A 25,639-nucleotide genomic window follows, 5' to 3' on the forward strand; every position below is an offset into this window, starting at 1 on the left:
AATGGCGACCTCGCTTGTGTACGGTTGGCTACTGGCACAGCTAGTAGTGGCTGTGATACCGACTTTTTTAGATGGCGCTAGCTATGCACCATATTTAGCAGTTTCAATGAAAAACTGGCACATTTTTTTAAATCCTCGAAACTAAGCCGACCCTAGAGTTTGGAATATGATTATGGCCTAGATTTGAGTAAATACGGTATACTTGTATGGAAAACATTTTAGGGTGCCGACAGATCACCAACCCCTTCAGTTCTTAAACGAAGCAAAGTTGACTAATTCCAGAGTGATGATATGGAGCCTTATGCTTCAAGAATATAGCATCCATGTAGAATACATCAAGGAAAGAAAATGTTGGAGCAGATTTTATGAGTAGAACTTCACAGTACATGACGTGACAGTGTTATACCAGTTTACTCCAGCAGTGTTGTGGTACAGGAGTGTTCGCCAATGACTTTTTTGTGTGCAATAGTGAACTCCATGATGTGTACAGTCCAGTGAATAAGTGAAGTGAAGTGATGTGTGGGGAAAGTACCCAGTGGTGTAAATGAAAAAATGGTGGAAGACAATAAAGCACAAGGAGTCGGCGGAAAAAAATTTAAGAATGAAGTTAGAAAATAAGAACGTCCGAATAAAAAGCATACAATCTATGAAAGAAGAAGTGCAAAAGTGCCCACGGAGCTAGGTGGCCAATGGGAAAATGAGACGCGTAGTCAAAGAGAGCAGCCCAGCTAAGCTCTGGAATGATGAGGGGCAGAAGGAGCTGGAGACCGTAGAGGGCAGGTGGAGCGCAGAGACGGCGGCAACCCAGTGGAAACTGCTCTTCAGCTGCCACAGCTGTGACTCGCTAGCTGAGCGGGCGCTCCACCGGAGACCGCACAGCTACAGGCTGATGGAGCCGTTTCCCAGACTACCTGCGGCTACGATCCGCAGGCTAAGAGGAGTCGACCGGGCGATCCAGGTGCCTCGGTCGCCCCACTGCCCTGACTCCCTGCCCCGGTCAGCTGTTGGCCAAATGGTGGACGCAGCGACGTCGAGTCCACGACGCATTGGCGGGCCCAACAACGTGTCATTGGAAGCAGCAACAACTAGATGCAGCTACGTCGACGGACTTGATGTAAATATTTTGAGCTTCATAACATGTTGTGTGTAAGGACTTTAGACAACATGCTCAATTAATTCACTTTGTGGATAGTTTGTCGTGTGTTAGGTTTTTTTTGCTATTACGTTTGTAACGCGTGCTTTCTTGATATATGTGTTTTTCTTATGCTCACGCCCCACAAAGGCTTTTCCTAACTTTAATGTTCCTTGTGTCGTGTTTACCGCTATGAGACTTTGACAATGTTTACCCGTCGCGAAGTCCAGCTATTGTGTGTGCGACCTTGATTTTGCAATGCTGTCAGTTTAACCCTTTGACGGTCGATGATGTCTGTACGTTTAAAAAGCGCGCCAATTTCCTAACTTCTTCTTTTCTGTCATGTGCTGCCACTATGTGGGGATACAGAGAATTTCTTTCGTGCACCTATCTCTCTCGGTTTTCGTTGCATGGTTTGTTTTAGGGCTAGTTTGCTCCCGTGCGTCTATATACCACCGCTCACGCATTGGCACGCGCGCGGGCGGGCGGCCATTTGGATTTTGTTTCGCGGCGCTTTTGGCTTTTTGCGCTTGCGAAACTGATGGCTATCTCGTTCCTAATCGCTCATAGGGTGACCGCTTGTTTCTCGCTCGTTTAGTGCTCACAGGGGTGCGCATAGAAAGGATGCTGCCGTGCATGCGTTTCTTTTTCCTTTCTTTTTTTAAGACTGGCGAAAACTAATTGCCCTAGCTGGTTGGCGATAAGATGAAGATTAGTGGAAGTTTGTCCCACACGTTGCTTTTTTTTTGATGGGCACACAACCAAACAATTTTTTTGAGTGCACGCACCTACGCAGTTCAATTACGCTATGGACGTACATATTAGTGTAAGAGCAGGAAAATTTGAGGCTTGCGAAATATTCTCGTGTGCAGGTTTTCAAAACCTTGAACTATGTGCATAAAAATGCATAAAATGTTTATTCTGATAAGTTTATTTCCTTTTTTATTGTTATTATTCATGAATGAAGAGTACATATATACCAACGCAAAAGATTTTTTTCTTATTTTACGGTCACCCTAGAAAAATTACGGGAAATTTTTTTCAAAATCCCCAAGAAGAATCAGAATCTGAAATAAAAAATCTACCCTGGGCGGTCGCATATGGTGAAAAAAATGAACCCTTCAAAGGGTTAAACCATGTTTCTCAAATTCATCAGTTTGAAACGTCCACGTGCATGCTTTCGCCATTCCTACCACGCATACCAACTTTTGCTACGCTGCTACATATGCTCACGGTAGTTGCAGGCCGATCGCCTGCGAAACCCGCTTTACGCGCGCAGCTGTCAGTTCAGCCTGTGTGCATGGTCTCACGCCAGATGTCCATGTATTTGTTTATGGGTACTAACGTATATCAAAGGCAAGCTTCCCGTAATGGCATGTTGCCCGACACCCAGGCCAGCTAGGCCTAACCAATGTCGTCTCGTCTGGAGTCGGTGGCCAAAATTAGAGTTTGGGCACAGTCAACCAAGTGCCTCGCAGTGGTTGTAATGACATCACCAATCCTGATGGTATGCTTCGGTTCCCTGGCACACATGGCTGCTAGGTGTCTGCATGCTTTGCATGCGCATTGCCTATGAAAAATTCTGTTTTGGTCCTTCCTATATGTTGCCTTGAAGAAGACAAGTCCATTTGTCGAAACGTTGGCTTTTGCTTTCACATTGTTCTCATATTGCTCGTCTTTATATATCAAGGGGGGACATGGGTCTTAGAGACTGACAAACTTTTTTGAAAATGTTATTTTTGGGTTCTACAGTGTCTGATGCATTATCTCAGAGTATTTCACGCATGCTGGACCAATATTTTGGTCATAATGGCATTTTATATCACATTGGCGAGCTGTGTTTTTGCTGACGAACACACAAAAGAGGGCCTTTTTCTGGGACGTGCAGTTGCCGTTCTTAGCTTCCGATTGCAGCCATCTTGGTCTTGTTTAAGAGAGCCACTTCTCGTTTAGTTTTTGCACCATCGCTACACTGTGTGCGACAACACAGAGTATAGCTACAACACCTATGAACAACAACAGCTACAAGAAGCTACAACAACTTCTTCATAGCTACAACAGTTATGAAAAAAAAAGCCAGCAAAAAAGTAGTCCCCATCCCCATGAGTAATTCCATTCGTCAACAAAGACACATGACCGTAACAACGCCATGCCATTAGCGGATTTTCACCGCCGTCTGCTCGAGCGTGCGAAACTCGGCACGAAACGATGTCAAATTTGGTTTGCCATAGGCCATAAGTTCAGTGAACAGAAGAAGAAACGCCGGGTGATAAACTTTCGAAAGTGCGCAGTAGCTTTGGAAGATGCCGGCGCTACCTGTGCCAAGTGCTGCTGGAGTCTCCCCATAACTGCAGAATAGGTGTAGCAGATGAAAGCGGTTCTGGCAGCAGCCAGTGTTCATGTGGCAAGAAAATATAAAGTGCTCTTGCAGTTTGTGTTCTCAAGGAATAGCATTACTGATTACGTGTAGTGAAAGAGGGGGCTGGCTGACACCTCCCCCCTTCAGATGACTCCTAGTACATGCCAGAAACGAAGTAAAGGCTCACTGCTGTCATCAAAAAAACACTTGGCGGGCAGTTCTGAAGGCTCTTGCCTCATCCAGGTCGTCATCAGTGAGGGCACGCAGCTGCGTGGCATGCTTCTCGATGCGGGACTGGTACTTGATGGGGTTAGCCAGGGCGTCCGCCAGCTCCGACAGGCCGTCAGGCACGTAGTCCTTGACGGTGACGTGCACAAACAGCGTCTGCAGCAGCAACGGCTGCCCCGACTCGTTGCGCAGGGAGATGTGTCGGTAGCCCGGACGTAGCCCCACCACGGGCAGGATGCGATGCCCCAGCAGCTTCCCGCTGTCGTCGCACACCTGCAAACAGGCATCCAGCAGTGGTTCCTCATGCTTGGCTCTCATTTCATGTCTGCTTACTCTTAATGCCATTCAGTAATAGAGAAGGTGATGAGGATAACTGTAGGCTAAAGAAAGTACCATTGATTACTGAAATTTAAATGATAAGTGCAGACAAAGCTGGCCAGTATTGAAGATGCCTGCATCTTGTATTGCAGATACATGTACACTATGTTAAGCTACTCTTTGGATATCTTTTATTATTATACAGTCACCAAGACACATCCGTATTCCTATGCTCAGTACATAGATCAAAGTATTGTCTACTTTAAGGTGCAAGATAAACATATCGCAGAATTCAACAAGATGCCCAGGGTCACTGAATACTAGCAAGTGATGGCAACTGATGCTTATTTGAGAGACGAGAATTTTATTTCAACTCCCATTCCTAAGTGCACCAAACACAGATAAATATCAGCGATAAAAGCCATGATGCCACCTAGGGACTTTCCCACTATAATGAACGGCAAGAGTCAAGCCACCAACTTTTTTTAAAACAGGGTAATATGTGGCGCTAGTATGGCGACACCTGAAGGGGGAATCCTTGTTTTGCTTGCCGCTGCTTGATTTATGTGAAAGGGAGGATAAATGACTGGGTCAGCCATTTGTTCCACTTAACATTTTTTCCTCTCACTAAGAAAACGTTCCAATAAAGCATATATCTCACTATTTTCTTTCTCTGCTTTTATTTGCATTCATTATTATTTTATATTCCAAATGTTATTTTACATTTGCAGCAATAAATATAATAATTCTATTTATTACTTATCATCACAAGGGCGACGGCAGGGTTTCAAAGCAAAGAACGTCCACAAAACTTGGTGCCGTCCACACAAACAAAAAAGGGTCTGCGCGGAGTCTCACGAGTCCCGGGTCCAATTGTGACTCCCAGTTGTCATGTGACGCAGGATGGACACGCAGAGCTCACTTCCGTGTGTGTTCACATTTACACGTGCACTAGTCTTAATCAACTGTATATGCTGCAAGAGCTACATGGGACTGCCGTGACAGTGTTGCAATGTGCAGGAATGTAGTGCCCTTAAACAAGGTGTGGCCCTTCGCCAGATCTCGGGTGGCTTAAATGAGACGTACAATTTCTGTGGCAGTGGATGTCCCCTTACCTAGAACCATAAGCACATAATCAGTAGGCACCAAGAAGCTCAGTAGTGCTGTTATCACCGAACTTCATCAAAACGGAAGCCAAAAATTGCTTGAAATCTGTTCGTTCACTTCCTGCTATTGCTGCCCTCGTGCTCCGACGGCCACCTTTTAGCGGTACAGCCTTGCTTTTAAGGCCGACACCGTTGTAAGAGAGGATAAACCACGGGCATTGGCAAACGAGTGCACATTATGGGGCTACACTAATGCTGTAAAGCAGTGATTTGGGCTTGTTGGTAAGACATCGTGAGGCTTGTAGCACGTTAAAAAGACAAGGACGAAAGTGAGACGTGACACACACAGGCGGTAACTTGCAACAATCTTTATTTCGGGCGAGGGACCCATACATATATACAACTTTTTAGCGTACATCATACATGCGCTGTTTGCAAAAAAACCTTTACACACTATTGCGCAGGTACAATAACTCTTTATCATTATGAAACGTAGTTCCAGCGCACATTTGGACACGGACGAGGAGAGAAAGACAACACGAACGCCAGACTTCAACTGAACTTTATTCATGGAAAACAGGGCTTTTATGTACACAGGGGGAGGGGGTGGGGGACTGCTAGTGCGCAGGACCACTCAAAAATGTTTCCTTGGTCTAGGCAAAGGTCATCAGAGGTCTGAAAACAAAAATAAAAAGAAAAACTTTTCCCTCTCTTTTTTACATCACTCAGTACAATCTTGTTCATCTCCCGCCCTACCTAGCTGATTCGACACACCCGTTTGCCCTGAGGTAATCAATTTCTTTTGTCCCGAGTGCAACAGAAGGAGCACTGACACAGTAATCTTTTTCATTGTAGATACAAAACGCTTCAAATATTTCCCGGTGTTTCTGATTGCTATATTTGCGCAACACGCGTGTTCGTTCGAAAAACGCCTTGCATGCTGGCTTGTGCGAGCAACGGCGAATGTGGTCGGCTAAATGACCAGCGCCACTTAGTGATGTAGCATTCCTGCAATGCTCTAGCAAGCGTTCATTCAGGCAGCGCCTGGTTTGGCCAATATAGCATTTCCCACAGGCGAGGGGAATACTGTACACAACGCCGACATCACATTCAACGAGGGCTTTGGCGTGCTTTATTTTGCAAGCTGGCTTTTTCTGGGATTCGTTTACTAGGCGACACATTCGTCCCAGTTTTTCCGGTGCTGAGAACACAATACGCACCCCGCACCTGTCGCCAACCTTCTTGAGGCGGTGAGAAACCTGGTGCCAATAGGGCACTACGACAGGGCGCTTTTGCGGACGTGCGTCCTTTTTCAGCCTGCGCCTACCACCAGCCTTTGCCTCGCGAATCTGGCTCTCTACCACCGAGGCCACGATTTCTCCGTGGAACCCAGCCTTCTCCAGACACCTTAGCTGGGCGTCAACGCTGTCACGAACTTGATGTTCGCATGACTAGTCTAGAGCAGAGCGGATGCAGTTTTTTGCTATAGCTCTTTTGACGAGCTCGGAGTGGGCCGATTGATAATTCAGAATTTGTTTTTTCGACCGTGGCTTGTACTGCCAGCACACGTGCGCTCCATGAAAAATAGGACACAGGTCGAGGTACTGGATGCGACCATCTTGCGGCAGTTCGTGCGTGAACTTCATTCCAAAGGCGTTACTAGCAAAAATATCGAGAATGTTGCTTATACTATTGCCTTTATCCTGAGCATCACTTTTAATGACAGCTGTTTTATCCAAAAAGAAGGAGTGTGCATCGGCTCTTGCCTAGCACCACTTTTAAACGATATTTTCTTAGCAAGTATTGACAAGCGCATTCAAGCGTCCCTTTACAACGCAGGCGTGCAGAAAGTTTTTAGATATGTCGACGATTACCTCGTGGTAATGAATACGACTGATGCTCAGGATAAAGGCAATAGTATAAGCAACATTCTCGATATTTTTGCTAGTAACGCCTTTGGAATGAAGTTCATGCACGAACTGCCACAAGATGGTTGCATCCAGTACCTCGACCTGTGTCTTATTTTTCATGGAGCGCGCGTGTGCTGGCAGTACAAGCCACGGTCGAAAAAACAAATTCTGAATTATCAATCGGCCCACTCCAAGCTCGTAAAAAGAGCTCTAGCAAAAAACTGCATCCGCTCTGCTCTAGACAAGTCATGCGAACATCAAGTTCGTGACAGTGTCGACGCCCAGCTAAGGTGTCTGGAGAAGGCTGGGTTCCACGGAGAAATCGTGGCCTCGGTGGTAGAGAGCCAGGTTCGCGAGGGAAAGGCTGGTGGGAGGCGCAGGCTGAAAAAAGACGCACGTCCGCAAAAGCGCCCTGTCGTAGTGCCCTATTGGCACCAGGTTTCTCACCGTCTCAAGAAGGTTGGCGACAGGTGCGGGGTGCATATTGTGTTCTCAGCACCGGAAAAACTGGGACGAATGTGTCGCCTAGTAAACGAATCCCAGAAAAAGCCAGCTTGCAAAATAAAGCACGCCAAAGCCCTCGTTGAATGTGATGTCGGCGTTGTGTACAGTATTCCCCTCGCCTGTGGGAAATGCTATATTGGCCAAACCGGGCGCTGCCTGAATGAACGCTTGCTAGAGCATTGCAGGAATGCTACATCACTAAGTGGCGCTGGTCATTTAGCCGACCACATTCGCCGTTGCTCGCACAAGCCAGCATGCAAGGCGTTTTTCGAACGAACACGCGTGTTGCGCAAATATAGCAATCAGAAACACCGGGAAATATTTGAAGCGTTTTGTATCTACAATGAAAAAGATTACTGTGTCAGTGCTCCTTCTGTTGCACTCGGGACAAAAGAAATTGGTTATCTCAGGGCAAACGGGTGTGTCGAATCAGCTAGGTAGGGCGGGAGATGAACAAGATTGTACTGAGTGATGTAAAAAAGAGAGGGAAAAGCTTTTCTTTTTATTTTTGTTTTCAGACCTCTGATGACCTTTGCCTAGACCAAGGAAACATTTTTTAGTGGTCCTGCGCACTAGCAGTCCCCCACCTCCTCCCCCTGTGTACATAAAAGCCCTGTTTTCCATGAATAAAATTCAGTTGAAGTCTGGCGTTCGTGTTGTCTTTCTCTCCTCGTCCGTGTCCAAATGTGCGCTGGAACTATGTTTCATAATGCTAATCATAACCAACTAGCCCAGCTGTCCATACTTAGCGATAACTCTTTGCGGGAAAGGGCAATTGATGGTTTAGACACACGGTTATCGCCAAGCCTATCAATCATTTCTGCTTCTATAATTTCGCGAGTTATCCTACCTCGGGCTCTTCCCACAATGGAGCAGTCTCTGTATGCTGGAGCACACGTCGAGTGGTCACCATCATCCACCCTGGCAACAGTGTAGCTGCAATGCCTGCAGTGGGCGTCAAGGAACCCACCCCGCTTTTCTGCTACATTATACCGGTGTTCCTTTAAATGCTCGTTGAGGCACCTTCCGCTTTGCCCCACATAGTTCTTCCCACACTTTAAAGGAAAGTTGTAAACAACTGCTTCCACGCATTCAACAAACGGTTCCTGGTGTTTCTTTTTCCACGTGCGCTTATCAGAGAGGCCTGGTCTGGTTAGTCTGCACAGTCATTGCACTTTTGTAGAAGCTGAAAACACAACCCTAACATTCGCACATTGGCCTATTTTCTTTAAATGGTGCGATAAGCCGTGGATATACGGGATGACAGCAACGCTTCTCTTATCTACACAAGGCACGCTGGCGGAATTATTTGATAGCTTCGACTTGAGCAGACCCTCGGCAACGCTAATAAGTACATGTGTGGGGTAACCTGCCAATGGAAGACGGAGGATCTGATCCTTGATGCTTTCGGTCATCAGCTCCGGGCATGACTTACATAATGCGTTTGGCAAGCATGTCTTTGTGATTCCCCTCTTAAACAACTTAGAGTGCGCCGAATGATATGGGAGCAGTGGCTTGTTCGCGCGAGGCTCGTACTTCCAGCGTACATGGTCAGTGAAAAATAAAAACTTAATGTCAAGAAATCGGATACTTCCGTCAATCGGCAGTTCATGTGTTATTTTTAGAGGAGATAAACCCTCGCGTATGAAAGAAAGTGCATTAGTGGTTAAAAAATCGAAACAGGTAGAGCTGCAGTCAAGTAGAACTAAAAAGTATCGACACATCTAAAAACTCTGAGAATCTTAAAATCTGGAAGCCGACCGCTTATGTTCTTGTCTAGTTCAGCTAAAAATATATCGCTAAGAATGGGAGCTATACACGATCCGATGCAAATTCCCTCCTGTATAAAAGGCTGCCCTTCCCACTGAATGAAAGTAGACTGAAGATAAAAGCTAAGAAGTCCTAAGAAATTGTCATTCGACATCCCGGTGGCGTTCGCGAAGGCAACGTTTCCAAAGGCGTCATAGAACTCTGAACACTGGAGAGCAGACCTGAATGAGGTAAAGAATAAAACAGGTCTGTTATGTCTACAGAGAAGGCCTTAATATTCTTATGGGTTGACGACCTGAAATAATCGAGTACCACATCAGAGTTCTTTACAAGAAACGGGTCCTGAATTGGCAACATGTTCAGCATTTTTTGAAGATACAATGCTATACATGTTTGCCAGGCGCCGTTTTCAGACACAATGGCTCGAAAAGGTGTGTCCATCTTGTGTGTCTTGTGTGTCCATTGTGGGAAAAGCCCGAGGTAGGATAACTCGTGAAATTATAGAAGCAGAAATGATTGATAGGCTTGGCGATAACTGTGTGTCTAAACCATCAATTGCCCTTTCCCGCAATGAGTTATCATACCTGCGCAATAGTGTGTAAAGGTTTTTTTGCAAACAGCGCATGTATGATGTACGCGAAAAAGTTGTATATATGTATGGGTCCCTTGCCCGAAATAAAGATTGTTGCAAGTTAGCGCCTGTGTGTGTCACGTCTCACTTTCATCCTTGTCTTTTTAACGTGCTACAAGCCTCACAATGTCTTATCAAGAAGCCCAAATCACTGCTTTACAGCATTTCATTTCTAGTACATCGGGCTCCTTTCTACTTGTTCCTCGGGACCCAGCAGCAACTGTCGCGTTCATTGCTAGCGCTGTTTGCAAATCTAGGTCCCTTTCATTTTGCCTTCGAAACAAGATGTTGCCGCAAGACGTTCGAGCTTTATTTGGAGGCTTTCTACCTTCAGCTAACCATGGCATTCGGATCTGCAAGATTCAGAGGTCAGAATGGCTTTGCCTGGCTCGTCTGCACAGAAGACTACTGGTTGCACAAGTAAGCGCCTCCGGGAATCCATCCTTTATAACCAGACGCCTCCGGGAGTGTTCAAGGCTGATCGACCAAACGACGGAATCCTTGTGGCAGATTCAACTCAAGGAATTGCGTCGGCTTCTCCCCGACAAGTTACCTGCACCAAAAGGGAAAGTTCATTTCCTACAACGGGAAAGTGTTCCTCAGGACGTGCAACGTGTGCTCGCCCTAGGACCAAAGTTCGCCTTCGAAAAACAGAGGACCCCTCCAGAGCTCCTGCCTCTCGTCAGACAGGTTTCCCAGCGCGCCGCCGGAGAGGACGCTGCGCGGTGTGTGTCGAACAGTGTCGATGCCTTGATCCATAGCAAGCCAACGGTTCCAAAGGTATGTGTAAAACGCATAGCCTCTGCCTTAAAGGACAACAAGCTGTGTGTATTACCTGCAGATAAGGAGGGCGGTTTCGCGGTGTTGTCTCATGAGGCCTTCAACAAAAAAGCCTCAGATGCAGTAACGAAAGTGTTTATCCCATGTAGGGATCTGTACGTGTCAAAAGTGAAAGTGAAAGCCAAGAAGCTTTGTAAACGCCTGCGTTTAAATGGTGTTATAAAAGGGATAGGTGCGAGCAAGCTTGATTGTCTTGATGTGTTCTTCAGTGTAAAGACACACAAGATGGACGCACCTTTTCGAGCCATTGTGTCTGAAAACGGCACCTGGCAAAAATGTATAGCATTGTATCTTCAAAAAATGCTGAACATGTTGCCAATTCAGGACCCGTTTCTTGTAAAGAACTCTCATGTGGTACTCGATTATTTCAGGTCGTCAACCCATAAGAATATTAAGGCCTTCTCTGTAGACATAACAGACCTGTTTTATTCTTTACCTCATTCAGGTCTGCTCTCCAGTGTTCAGAGTTCTATTGACGCCTTTGGAAACGCTGCCTTCGCGAACGCCACTGGGATGTCAAATGATGATTTCTTAGGACTCCTTAGCTTTTATCTTCAGTCTACTTTCATTCAGTGGGAAGGGCAGCCTTTTATACAGGAGGGAATTTGCATCGGATCGTGTATAGCTCCCATTCTTAGCGATATATTTTTAGCTGAACTAGACAAGAACATAAGCGGCCGGCTTCCAGATTTTAAGATTCTCACAGTTTTTATATATGTCGATGACTTTTTAGTTCTACTTGACTGCAGCTCTAACTGTTTCGATTTTTTAACCACTAATGCACTTTATTTTATACGCGAGGGTTTATCTCCTCTAAAAATAACGCATGAACTGCGGATTGACGGAAGTATCCGATTTCTTAACATTAAGGTTTTATTTTTCACTGACCATGTACGCTGGAAGTACGAGCCTCGCGCGAACAAGCCACTGCTACCATATCATTCGGCGCACTCTAAGTTGTTTAAGAGGGGAATCACAAAGACATGCTTGCCAAACGCATTATGTAAGTCATGCCCGGAGCTGATGACCGAAAGCATCAAGGATCAGATCCTCCGTCTTCCATTGGCAGGTTACCCCACACATGTACTTATTAGCGTTCCTGAGGGTCTGCTCAAGTCGAAGCTATCAAATAATTCCGCCAGCGTGCCTTGTGTAGATAAGAGAAGCGTTGCTGTCATCCCATATATCCACGGCTTATCGCACCATTTAAAGAGAATAGGCCAATGTGCGAATGTTAGAGTTGTGTTTTCAGCTTCTACAAAATTGCAATGACTGTGCAGACTAACCAGACCAGGCCTCTCTGATAAGCGCACGTGGAAAAAGAAACACCAGGAACCGTTTGTTGAATGTGTGGAAGCAGTTGTTTACAACCTTCCTTTAAAGTGTGGGAAGAACTACGTGGGGCAAAGCGGAAGGTGCCTCATCGAGCGTTTAAAGGAACACCGGTATAATGTAGCAGAAAAGCGGGGTGGGTTCCTTGACGCCCACTGCAGGCATTGCAGCTACACTGTTGCCGGGGTGGATGATGGTGACCACTCGACGTGTGCTCCAGCATACAGAGACTGCTCCATTGTGGGAAAAGCCCGAGGTAGGATAACTCGCGAAATTATAGAAGCAGAAATGATTGATAGGATTGGCGATAACTGTGCGTCTAAACCATGAATTGCCCTTTCCCGCAAAGAGTTATCGTACCTGCGCAATAGTGTGTAAAGGTTATTTTGCAAACAGCGCATGTATGATGTACGCGAAAAAGTTGTATATATGTATGGGTCCCTCGCCCGAAATAAAGATTGTTCCAAGTTAGCGCCTGTGTGTGTCACGTCTCACTTTCATCCTTGTCTTTTTAACGCGCTACAAGCCTCACGCTACACTAATGCAGTACATGGCAAATAAGCATTCTGCACAGCTTCCTTGCTTCAAACATGAAATTGCTAACCGAGTGCATATACAACTGCTAAACTATATGATCACTAACTCTATGTGTGTCATGTATCTGTGCACGGTACACTGTGTTCGGGCAGAATTAAAAAATTATGCCTTCGTGGACTTCAGTGAACACCGATAATGGATTCTGTGTAATAAACACCAAGTGTTGCATGAGGAGTCAGCAGATACTTCCAGTTATGTGACAGTACCCCCCCCCCCCCCACCACAGAAACACACACACATCTTTGTGCGTGCATGTGCATTCCTTGTCCCATACACGTTTGGTCATCTTTATCCAACCTGAGGCCCTTTTATAAAGTAAATTACTGAAGGTTAAAGTACTTGTTAGTGAAACATGCGCCAACAAAGTATTGATTATTGCTTTTTGAAATACCGTGCTCTCAACAGCACGTTCAAGCCTCGGTTGAGCCTGATAAGTGGTCGGATCGGGTAGGTGAAAGTTTTGTAGGAGGGCTCAGGCTGGGCCTGAGTTTCAATACGAGTGTATGATGTGTGCGAAATGCAAGGACCAGCAAACAATTAGACTGGTGTGCAGGCCGAGAAAGTAGTGCTCACGTAAGCAAACCTCTGTTTGGCATAATCAGACAATAAAACCCTGGGGGCATGCTGCCACATCACCCATTGTCACGAACATGCCCTTTCTGCGCAGGCTCTTCCAGTGTGGAACAAAACGGCCGAATTCTTCTTCGGTGTTATTTGGCCCTTCCCTGAATTTCAGCTCAATGAGTGAGCCTGCCTACATCATCCCATTACCAGTGTAACCAAAACCGAATTTAACCCAGCACCAGTGTGCTTATAAACAAAATTGAAGAAGGTCGGGCCATAATAGTGTAGTTATGAGCACCAGCGCATACGGTGCAGATCGAGTCGAGAGCAATGCATCGATGCGGCTTACATCATCAGAGTTTTGCATGTGCTGCATCGCGCAATCCCGTAAATCTTAGACGCGATGGCTCACTGTGCTTAGTGCCCACAAATTAAAAACAAAAGTGTGAAAACATACGGATATCCATTCTGAGCAAAAAGAAAACTGAAAAGCCACAGTTAAAGGCAGGGCATTGATGGCGATAGCAGAGAGAAACTACACAAATTAAGATTTCTAGTTCTATTAGTGTCACACGCACTCAGGCAAACTTTAACAGATCTCACTCGATGACCACGAACTCGCTGACACAACACGAGCGAATGCTTTGCAACACGTCTCGTGAACTTCAGATTATGCAACCACCAACACTAGATGCGCGGGAATCTAATAGGCACCGAGGCACCAACAGTTTCCACTCTATCTTTGCACTTGCCACAGATTGTCTCCAAGATATGGCGTTTGGCCCAGCTGCAAGGAGGAGATGCATCAGTGATGGGGGAGAGGGGCAGACAAGCAGGCATTCCTCCTCCCTCTCCTAGCCCCTGCCCCGGAACCGTGCTGCATAATGTTACCATGCGTTCACTCCTTTCCCATCCCTCTTACGCAGAAGAAATCGTCAGCTCTTGCATTCCTCCAAGAGCTGTGAGCTGCCGCATGTCCTGCAGCCTCCGCAAGTTGTTTACAAACGCTACAAATGGTGCAGCGGTGTTTCCTGCCTACCATGTCCTGGTGTGTATGCTTTGACGGCGTTCTTGCTGCTTAAACTTTTCATGCAGAAGGACACTTGAAATTACTTCTGCCTCGGCCGACATTTTTATATTCTTTCTTTATAGATTTGCTAACCATACAGGCTCCAAGTAGATGCTTGAAATGGCCAAAAACTTTGTTGAATCGAAAGTGTGTCACGAAATTACTTCATCATAATAAGCAGCAGCCTGGTTATGCCCACTGCAGGGCAAAGGCCTCACCCATACTTCTCCAACTACCCCGGTCATGTACTAATTGTGGCCATGTTGTCCCTGCAAACTTCTTAATCTAATTTGTCATAAACTGTGTCATGAATTGTGTGTCACGAAAATAGTACTTCATTAAATCACAAAAAAAATGATTTTCAATAGAACCAAGATCAATAGAACAAAGAACTAAAGAAGTATAGTATGGATAGAATTAAACATGCTCTCAGGAATGGAGGAAGCCTAAAAGCAGTGACGAAGAAACTAGGAATAGGCAAGAATCAGATGCATGCTTTAAGAGACAAAGCCAGCAATATCCTTACTCATATGGATGAGATAGTTCAAGTGGCTGAGGAGTTCTATAGAGATGTATACAGTACCAGTGGCACCCATGACGATAATGGAAGAGAGAATAGTCTAGAGGAATTTGAAAATTCCACAAGTAACGCCGGAAGAAGTAAAGAACACCTTGGTAGCTATACAACGGGGGAAGGCAGCTGGGGAGGATCAGGTAACAGCAGATTTGTTGAAGGATGGTGGGCAGATTGTTGTGGAGAAACTGGCCACCCTGTATACGCAATGCCTCATGACCTCGAGCGTACCGGAATCTTGGAAGAATGCCAATATAATATTAATCCATAAGAAAGGGGTCGCCAAAGACTTGAAAAATAATAGACCGATCAGCTTACTGTCCATTGCCTACAAAGTATTTACTAAGGTAATCGCAAATAGAATCAGGAACACCTTACACTTCTGTCAACCAAAGGACCAGGCAGGATTTCGTAAAGGCTACTCAACAATAGAGCATATTCACACTATCAATCAGGTGATAGAGAAATGTGCGGAATATAGACCGTTTTTTCGTAGGCGCCGCCATATTGTGAACGCAGTGGCGCCGCCTATGAGCAGCGCCATACTGGCTTGGGTGAAAGCGGTCTTTTGCATGGCAGGTATACGCTTGGCGGCAGGTTCTGGCGTTTGTTTTCGCGGTCGTGCGGTCTGCTTAGTATGACGTGCGTCTTCTACGTGGTAAACGGTTCTGTGAGACATGCTGAAGTGGTTTAAGGCGTTATGACCGGAATTTGTGCTGGCGTTGAGGTGGACTGAACACGCAGCGCGATGTGTGCGCGCATATTCGAGTCTACAATCAGCCTCGGAGATGAATTGTGTATTTCTGAATGTTCCAGTCACTAATGTGACCTCATTGCAGTATTATCCTCTATTTCTAAGCTGCGGTTTAGGAGCCATGAAACATACGCAACGATCGTAACAGCGTGAGCGTGGGTACCGTTCTGCTACAATAGGAGCTGTGATGTTATACTTTGACAAGCGTTCAAACTGTTCGCTGCAGGTTACATTGCGTGACTACTTGGTTCGATGGATGAGGTTTCCGCCCCTGAATAAAATAGTTTTGGCAAGTGATAGCAGCATACCTTACAGTCTGAATTACGCTTGTCCAGCAAAGGGACTGTTTACGAACTGCGCGAGCGTCCTAAGCAGTGGTAGGTGCTGGATTACATATATATTTGTTCTATACACTGCATGGTCCAAGCATACCGCATTAGCGGTTATATATTTATAAACGTTGCGCGGCGTAACTATGCGAGGCCCTATTGCGGCGTTAGCCCGTTTTCTCTTGCTTTTTCGAGAAAGAGGATGATACGTAACCGAATTTCTTTTTCGGTTGTGTTCGTTCCGTTCTCTACGACGCACTCACATGCATTACGGAAATTTTGTCCTCAAAAATAGGCATCGCATTCTTTTTATGCGATCCCTCATATATTATGGCTGTATGCAGGCCAAAAAGGCAATGCTGAAGCGCACAGCTTATATATGTACCGTGCTGGTTCACCAACCGCAGTGATCGCTGTTTTGAGCAGCGCCATCGGCCTCATGCAGGAAGGCTAGCGTAGACATATGGTAATTTGAAGCCTACTAGACTTGAAATGCGCGAGAACGATGCCGGTGCATCACAAATATTTGATTGCGCCTGCCGCTTAGATGTTTCGTGGTTGCCTTAGGTTGGCCATGCACAAGCATGCGCTCTTATGGTTTATGTTTTACTCCCTACGCCAAGCGATCAGATATTCAGCAGATTTACCATTTCATGCTGCTAATACAGAGACACCGCTTTTCTTTGTTGAATTAAAACCGATACAAGCAAAATGGTTCACAACACATAAACACACCACGACTGATAATGTGCGTACACTGCGGCTGATAAAACGCGTCACATTTTTACGCCCCCAAAAGATATTTCCGCCTACTGTAGTCACCGATGCACCCTGACGGCTTCCCTGACGACCTTATATGAACGGACATGGCGTAAATTTCACAAAGTACCATCTAAAACATCTCGAAATCGTTCCACAGCACGCGACAGCAATACTTTCAAGCAGCGCCGCGCCGGATCACCCAAGCCAGAGAGGAGGAAAGGCTCTCCGCGCGCCCTATCCTCCTCGCCCGATGAAACGGTCTATAATCAATCCTTATATATAGCTTTCATTGATTACGAGAAAGCAAGCATTTCATTCAGTAGAAACCGCAGCAGTCATGCAGGCATTACGGAATCAGGGTGTAGAAGAGCCGTATGTAAAGATACTGAAAGATATCTAAAGCGGCTCTACAGCCACCGTAGTCCTCCATAAAGAAAGAAACAAAATCCCAATAAAGAAAGGCGTCGGGCAGGGAGATACAATATCTCCAATGCTATTCACTGCGTGCTTACAAGAGATATTCAGAGGCCTGGATTGGGAAGAAAAAGAAATGGGCATAGGCAGGACATGTAATGAGGAGGGAAGATAACCGATGGTCATTAAGGGTTACGGACTGTATTCCAAGGGAAGGAAAGCATAGCAGGGGGCAGCAGAAAGTTAGGTGGGAGGATGAGATTAAGAAGTTTACAGGGACAACATGGCCACAATTAGTACATGACCGGGGTAGTCGGAGAAGTATGGGAGAGGCCTTTGCCCTGCAGTGGGCGTAACCAGGCTGCTGCTGCTGCTGATGATGGTGCTGATGATGAAGATCTAGAAATGAAAATAGTTTGTTACAACGCAAATTTCGTTAAATCGAGGTTCATTATGTCGAGGTTTGACTGTACTGAAATACGTCAGGTAAAGAAACCACACCTAGCCCAGTTTTGCAAGCGATCGGGCAGCCAAGTTGTAAATGCGAGGTCAATGCAGGCACTCACCGAAATGCGCAGCACAGCCAAGTCTGGGAGAACTACTTTCTTGAAGACAAAAGGTTCTTCATCATAGACAGGGTTGATGCCATTCGCTGGCACTGTGCGTGTACGGAAGCGCCGCCGTACTGTGTCAGCTGGAAGGCCGAACATGTCCACTTCCACGTACGTGCCCACATGCTTGTCAGTCAGAAACTGTCCAGAGATGATCTGCGCAAGCAGTTCCCAAGATGTAACCAGGAAAAATAAGGAGGGACCCACCACAGGACTTGTATAAGTACATTAAGAGGTGATCATGATTATGAGGCAAGGATGCAGCTGGGGAACCCAAAGTATGCACACTAATATAAGGTGACATGGCATAACCAATAGATTATTCTGAATTGGTGCGGATTACCCAAAACATTTAATTACTACCACAGCCAAAATGCAAAATGGTGACCATAAATCAGGGGCAGGAGGGAGCTTCAACATACGGAGACAGACACAGGGTTCGGTTCCATAGAAGATAATGAAAATTGATTATTGAGAACTTTCTCTTGAGGAGTGGCTTCATGGCAATGTGCGCTGAAATGCCATAAAGCCTCACTATAAGACAAAAGTTGCACTGCCGTGAAGCCACACCTCAAGGCAAAATTTGCATAGAACTTGCACTCTACCTTTATGGATATATTTTTCGAATTGTCAGTGCAGGTTATACATACAAAAATATGGCACACACTCACTTGCCAAATTAGGTGGCACAGCTTGCACTGCATTTAAAATCTGGATCACTGGATATGTGGCACTGCTGCCACCATATTAAAGGTCTCCTCGATTTGGCTACACTTTCTACACTAGTTCAGGGGGTGCTGCACTCTAGCACTCGATTTGCCAGTGCAGCTAGCGCCACCTGCACTTCGGCACTCGATTTGACGTCGTGCTGCACGAGTTCATGTACACTTCGGCACTAGACGCCGCGTGAGTTCTTTTTTCGTGCACGTAGTGCAAGGCTCTTGATGGCAGACGACGCGTACGGCTCCGTGGCCATGCGGGTATTGGTAGATGGCATCGAAACGGCAGTGTTTCCCGTGACAGAGAATGGCTGTCACGTGCAGTACGACGGAGCATTTCTGTATGAGACAGAAGGTGAGTGCTGTTATTTCAACACGTTGGCGATCGCAACGTTTGTGATGATTCTCTACAACTTTTCTTTTTGCTTAGACGGCCTTCACATCACCATTGGAAATGAGGCAGCACCAGTTTCATCTCCGCTTGCGGTAGCGGCTGGCTTTGATGTCGCCAGTCAGGCCATGCCTTCGATAGCCACACCATCCATGGCCACACTGCCGCCAACAGCCACGCCGCCGCTGACAGCCACGCAGCCGCCACTGTCCACAGACAGTGAACGCGAGGTGTGGAACACCAACAAATCAAAGTTCCTCATCTCAAAATATAAGGAATTCAAGGAGGTAATTGGCAAGAAGGGCGGCTTCAGGTAAGTCGCCTCCATTGCTACCAACATGTAAAATGGCAACTAGAGAAGCGCTACTAATTTTGTGCACGCTTCGGTAATTGATGTGTATGCACGATAAAACATCACATAACGCAGCTGCAGCGGCGCTTGTTATTAGTAACGCAGCACGGACGCCAGTTTTCTTCAGCATCTGTACGGAGCGTCTTGTTAAGGGCACTTTTCGGGTTCGGCTGCTGCCAAGTGCACTAGAGGCCGGGGTTTTCCCACAGGTCACAGTCGTTTGTATTACTTTTTACGAGCTTACCGCTACCACGACATTAAGTTTACGCGAAACCACGTCGGTCCGTCGTTTGAAACGTCGTACCATATATGATTCAGAAAGGTGTGGAAACCGCGCTTGGTCATGCTTTCTGAATAATGCCGAAGTTCGAACTAATTTCCAGGTACTAATACATGAATTTTTTCCACAGGACCAAAAAGGCCATGTGGGAGAAACTGGCCCAAGAGATTAATCAGGAGTTCCAATGCCATATGACGCCTCTGCAAGTGGAAAACAAATGGAAATCAATGGAACGAGCGTATAAAAAAACAAAAATAAAGAATAGCTCATCCGGCCATTCCCGTGCAGCGTGCGAGTACGAAGGGTATGGGCAGCAGACGTTTTCACATGATTGTTTTACTCATGTCCCGACCCAGCATAATTTTTTCGAATGCGGTTTCTTAACAGAGAGCTTTCCGAAGTGTTGGAGCGGGAGCACCACATCACCCCTGTCGCATTGCTCGCCCCGGGGAGGATTGTTGCGTAAGTTTGCATTTAGCATCATCTTTATCTTATCTTCAAAACAATTTTAAAACGTCACCTGATGATGCATGCAAATTTTGCTGACAGCATATTTTAATTCCACTTTGTGTGCATTCACACATAACTTAGCCAGCTTTAAACTTGCATATTGTGTGCGTGCATATTTTTTACTTAAGACACTGCTCCCATTAGTATGGCATGCAAGGACAATTTATTATTTATTTGTACAGAATTGTTAGCAGACCCTAAACTTGCTGTGTGCATCCACGTTTTTGTGGTAAAACACTACTTCCATTAGTACGGCATACACGGACCATTTATTATCATAGGATGAGGTCACTAATGTGACCTCGTCTGTTTCTCCATGTGCAATTGAATCCTCTTTGCAATGAAGATGTATTCAGCTGTAAGTATACTTGCACTTTACCCACTGCTTCTGCTTAGAGCATTGGTGTGAGTTGAAGGTACCCAGAACATGTACAAAACAATTTGACACCTGTTGAGATTAATGAAACTTTATTCATGGAAGTAACAGGAATGGCGAAAACATCCTGCCGGAAAATGGGCCTGCTGATGACCCAGCTGAGGAGGCACCAGCCGAGGAGCTACAAGCACCCCGCAGAAGTGAAGTTGAAGTCAGGAGAGGTCGTGGTGGTGGCCGCCACAGGGGCTCGTCGATTGGCAGCCTGATCAGTGTCTTGCAGGAAGCCATCGCTGCGAAACAGAAGCAGCACGACGAAAAAATGACACTACTTGAACGTCTTGTACGCGCTGCCGAGGGCAATAAATAAGTACGCCTACATTGGCAGTTTGTTTTCACGTTATTCCCATGTGCACTTCAGCATTGATGTTGGGCAATGTGTCGCCTTCGGCTTTCACATTGCGATGTGGATGTGTCGCATTCGCTTGGCTCATTATCATTGCCAACATCGTCGTGAGGGGGCAGGTCTGCAAGTTCTGCAATAAAATCTCTTTCAGAATTGCACATGTTGTGAAGTACACATGCTCCCATAACAATGAGGCAACACTGCATAATTGTCTTGGCATCAACAAGATATAGCCTTCTGAAGCGTTGCTTCAAAAGGCCAAAGCAGTTCTCAATGGCCACCCTTTGCTGACTGTGAAACTTGTTGAATTTTTTTTTCCATGTTGGAAAGCTGGAGCCGTTGTCTTTGTACGGGGTCATAAGCCAAGGCAGCAAGGGGTATGCTGAATCTCCAAGTATATAAAAGTCGCCGCACTTGGCTGCAGCCTCTTCAAAGAAGGTGCTTTCTCTCAACACCCGGGCGTCATGCGCAGAACCAGGGAAGCCAATAAAGACATCCAAAAATCTGTTTTGGTCGTTGCAAACTGCTTGGAGGATTATAGACGCCCACTTCTTCCTGTTTATGTATGATGCAGTGGAGTCGTCCGGCTTCAGAATCTCGATGTGGCTGCCATCAATGCATCCCACGGTGTTGCGGGGGCCTTTCCCGCCGCTTTTTGTCAGGAAGGCCATTTTGCTGCGGGCCATGTCGGCAGCGCTAGGCCAGCATATCACTTCAGCGCTGATCGCCTGCAGAAAATTGAGCACTCTCTGCATGCACTGCACAACTGATGATTCAGAAACGTCGAATCTATCTGCCACCGAGTACATGCTTGTTTGTGCACCAAGGTAGCTCAAAGTTATGAGGCAAGTCTTTTCTGCTGTGATCTGCGGATGGCCGGAGACACTTTTCGGGTAGAATGGCGACAACCTGAACCACGTGCACAGACTGTCAAAAGTCTCACGCGACAGCCTAAACAGCATTTTGAATTCAAAGTCCAAGTATTCAGTTGTCACCTTCTCAAAGTACCCGTTGATTCGGTGACGGTCGACCCGTGCCACTTTGCACAACGCAACGGAAAGAGCTGCGTCGAATTCCTCGTCACTGTCGGAGTCAACGAGTTCCATAGCGGTTGCCAAAAAAGACTCCATTTCGAACAAATGCACAGCGTATCCGTGTTCTTACAACTAGCAATAATTGCGCACTCGTTTGAACGCACATGCACGCGGCACACACCAACAAAAGAGAAGCCACAGCCGCCCAGCCGCAGCAGACGAAGGCCTGTACGTTTCTGCACTTTTGTCCTCGATTTGACCGCTGCACCGAAAGCGCTAGTGTCACGCTACACTCACACTTCAAGAACTGGCGCTGCACTGGCACGGCACTTTTCTGAACTAGTGCAAAAAGTGCAGTCAAATCGAGGAGACCTTAAAACTGTCAGCTTTCGCATATCAGGTGATATGCCTCACCTTATAGTATTCCAATAAATATGGTAGCTAAGTGGTTATTTGAATAAAACGGATTAAGAGAGGCCTCTTTAAGTATAGAGCCCAATAAATTGTGCGGCACAAAGTCTTATCTTTCCTCCATCAGCGCGAGACTAGATGTGCCAGAAGGAGCTGAGGTTCCAATTTGAAATAGAACAGCACGGTTTTCACGGGGACAAGCAGGGAGAAACGACACGGATGAGGTTTACATGATGATGATATGTGGTTTTTAATGGCGCAAGGGCCACTTATGGCCAAAGAGCGCCATGGATGAGGTTTACGGGGTTCCAAGCCCCAGAGCACTTCGCGCACTGCTTGCAGTGTGCGAGGGAAAGCATGCGATGGTGCACCAAGAAGAATGGTTGCTTGATGATTGCTGTCCTCCCATGCACGCTGTATGTTGGAGACGACCTCATCAAATGTGCATGGTAGTAGGTCAAGTGCTTCTTAGGAGAGAGAAACGGGCAGGTGAGCATGTGGCAACGTGATTAAGCGTGAGTTGGAAGCTCCATCCTGCTTCTTCTAAGAAGGATGGGAAAGGAAGGCACGCGCCATTCGGCTTCAGCTCGGCTTCCCTCGTGTCATTCATTATCCTTTTCTCAAACCTTTGCCTTTGGCTCGGGTTTGTCCGCAAAGGGGTCCAAGGGAGTGAGAAATATTGTTCAAAATAACAGCTGCACGATTTTTGGAGGTCAAATTTGCAGCCATTTTTCTCTATTCAAGTATGTGGGATTATGCCAGAACCAACAAAGCAGTTCAAAATATCCGCTAATTTGAATTAAGAGATTTCACTGAATTACAAAACGTCAACTGTATGCATTCAAGCATAAAATTGTAGCAAAATTATGATACATTCATGTCTGCAGGCATAGTATTGGCCGAAAAGATGAGAACTATGTGCTTGCGACTGAACTGCCCATCTGAAGCAAAGCACCTATTATGCTTTTAATAGGCAACACTTCATAACGTATGATGTAATGACAAAACATTGCCAACATTATGAATATGCTAGTATGCACACATTGTTTTTTTAATGGTGAAAATGAATGCTGATGATTCAAAAACTTTCTGAAATTTGATTTGCTTCTGGAACTATTTGATTCATAATCGATTGGGTCGCTAAAATTACTATTTGCATGCTCCTATTGACTACATTTTGTTGTTAACTGAACAGGGTTATACAGCAGAATCTCGTTACAACGAACTTCACAGGACTGCCAAACTTAATATGTTCATTTCAATTATCGTAGTACTGAAAAACCAATATTTTCATGTCACTAATGTAATGTAACAACGAAAATTGCATACCTTGCGCGTGCTCGTTCATAAATAATAAACGAGAATTCTGGGCACAGTGTAACTACAATTTATTGCTTGAAAAAGTCTGTCATCTTCTTCTGGCGAGTAGACAGCAAGCACTGCAGGACTAACGCTCCCACATCCTCAACCTTTCTCTGAACGCCATCGGGGACATCTTTACAGTGCTCGAGGAATGACCGCGCCTTTTCTGGAAAAAGTGAAACATCTGAGCTGGAATCCTCTTTGTGTGTTGATCTGGTGTCAGCATCGTCTTCGTCACTACTGCAATCTTCTTGCTCACGCACTTTATTCACGATGTCTTCGTTGGTGAGCTAGGCGGATGTAGCCGCCTCGCTGTCGCTGTCAATGTAATCATCGAAGGTCACTGCAGTGTTGACCAGACCAGCTTCTCGGTAAGCTCATTCCACAGTACTAGGTTGAGCTCCTCTGTGTCCTCGCAGTCTTGTGGCATAGGTGAAGCCTTTAAAAGGCCTGCCTTTTGCCAGCAGTTGCTGATCGTGCTTGCCTTCACATTCCACAACGACCCTGTAAGCATTTCTGCAGCTTGACGGATGTTTACCTGTGCGGGCAGCTTCAGTCGAATACTGATCACGAGGCGCTGCACAAGATGCTTCGGAAATTCGGCCTTCACACATCTTATGATGCCCTGGTCCAACGCTTGGAGCAAAGAAATACAATTCGGGGGCATAAATTCAAGTTGCACATTGCTCAATCGCACATTCACAATTTGCGCCGAGCAATTGTCAACGATCAGGGGAATTTTTCTGTCTTCTTTTTTCATTGTGTCGTCGAGCTGCAGCAGCTACTGAGTGAACAATTCTCGCATCATGCACGCTTTTTTGTTGGCTCGGTAGTCGCAAGGCAACGAGACAATGTTTTTCAAGCAGCACGGATTAGCAGACTTGCCAACAACTAGCGGCTTCAGTTTTTCCATGCCCGTGGAGTTGCAGCAGAACAGAACCAATACGCTGTACCCATTGAAGCGGGTTCCCCAGTGCATGGCTGCTGCTGCTGTGGATGATGATGATGATAGGTGTAAGCCTCAGGGATTCGGTACCGAAACTTCAATGGAACTTGGTAATAACAAAACATCTTGGTGATTACGGGATTAGATTACTTATGTTATTCTGAAATATTCGGTAATCTGAAATTCGTAGTACTGAAAGTTTTTTACATTGAAAATATAGGCATTTTGGCGGGGATTTAAAAAAAAAATTCGTAAATCTGAAAAGTCTGTTAATGTGGTGTTCGTAGTAACGAGATTTTACTGTATTAGAATATCATTGAGGCTTGCCTCGAAGACAAGTGAGCATAAATTGTTTTCTGCAAATTAGCTGTATCAGCAATGCATCTTGGTCTTCTCAAGAGCTTAAGAAGTTGCGTTGTTGAATCAGCTAGCGGCAGAACCTCTCCTCTTGTTCCCTCACTATCACAACAGCCCCCTCTTTGAATATTTTCACTTTCCGCATGTTATCTACATAATCATGATTCTATTACCGCACTGTATTTATTCAAATACACGGTGAGGCTATTTCTCCAAATTTAAAGCTTGAAGCTACCCCCCCAACTTATACACTCGTATAAGGACCGAACCCGTCTAAGGGCCGCCCCCCTAATTTGGCAGCCGAAAACTTGAAAAAAAGAATTATATCAGAAAATCGATTGCGATCGGTGCCCTGACACTGCGCGTGAGCATCGGCGAATTCAGGCGCGATGCAAACTTTTGCTTGCCCTCTACTAGATGGCGAGATCTGCGCGTTGACCTCCGATGCAATGGCACATTCGAGGATCACGAGTGTGTAGTAGTTGCCAGCTGCGGCGGCACCATTTTGACCAAAAGGTTCGGTCGCGTGTAAGGGCCATACCTAATCAAAATTGTTAAACAAAGTGCGGCCCTTAAAAGAGTCTGTACGGTAAGCGAGGCTCGTAGGTTCAGTTACTATTTCAACATGGCAGCAGCAGTGCCACATTTCAGCCAATCCAAATTTTATATGCCAGCAGAAATTGCAGCAGCAACG

The 25,639-nt window shown here is 45.9% G+C and overlaps 2 protein-coding genes across 5 annotated transcripts in view; one reads left to right on the top strand and one right to left on the bottom strand.

Annotated features, from left to right (window-relative positions):
* Plc21C (Phospholipase C at 21C) overlaps positions 1–25,639 on the bottom strand; it is a 571,303-nt gene that overhangs the window by 182,141 nt on the left and 363,523 nt on the right. For all 4 annotated transcript variants that reach the window (XM_075698222.1, XM_075698223.1, XM_075698225.1 and 1 more), the window contains exons 14-15: positions 17,760–17,960; positions 3,726–3,992 (exon numbers count right to left, since the gene is read on the bottom strand). In XM_075698222.1, the coding sequence (XP_075554337.1) occupies positions 3,726–3,992; positions 17,760–17,960 (468 nt within the window). The remainder of the gene's footprint in view (positions 1–3,725; positions 3,993–17,759; positions 17,961–25,639) is intronic.
* LOC142588949 (uncharacterized) lies at positions 19,680–20,799 on the top strand. The gene is made up of 3 exons (XM_075700755.1): positions 19,680–19,850; positions 19,934–20,008; positions 20,538–20,799. Exons 1-3 carry the CDS (start codon positions 19,690–19,692, stop codon positions 20,797–20,799), a joined length of 498 nt encoding a protein of 165 aa, XP_075556870.1. The 5' UTR covers positions 19,680–19,689.

This window comes from Dermacentor variabilis, chromosome 7 (assembly GCF_050947875.1).
Source record: "Dermacentor variabilis isolate Ectoservices chromosome 7, ASM5094787v1, whole genome shotgun sequence".
NCBI lineage: Eukaryota > Metazoa > Arthropoda > Arachnida > Ixodida > Ixodidae > Dermacentor > Dermacentor variabilis.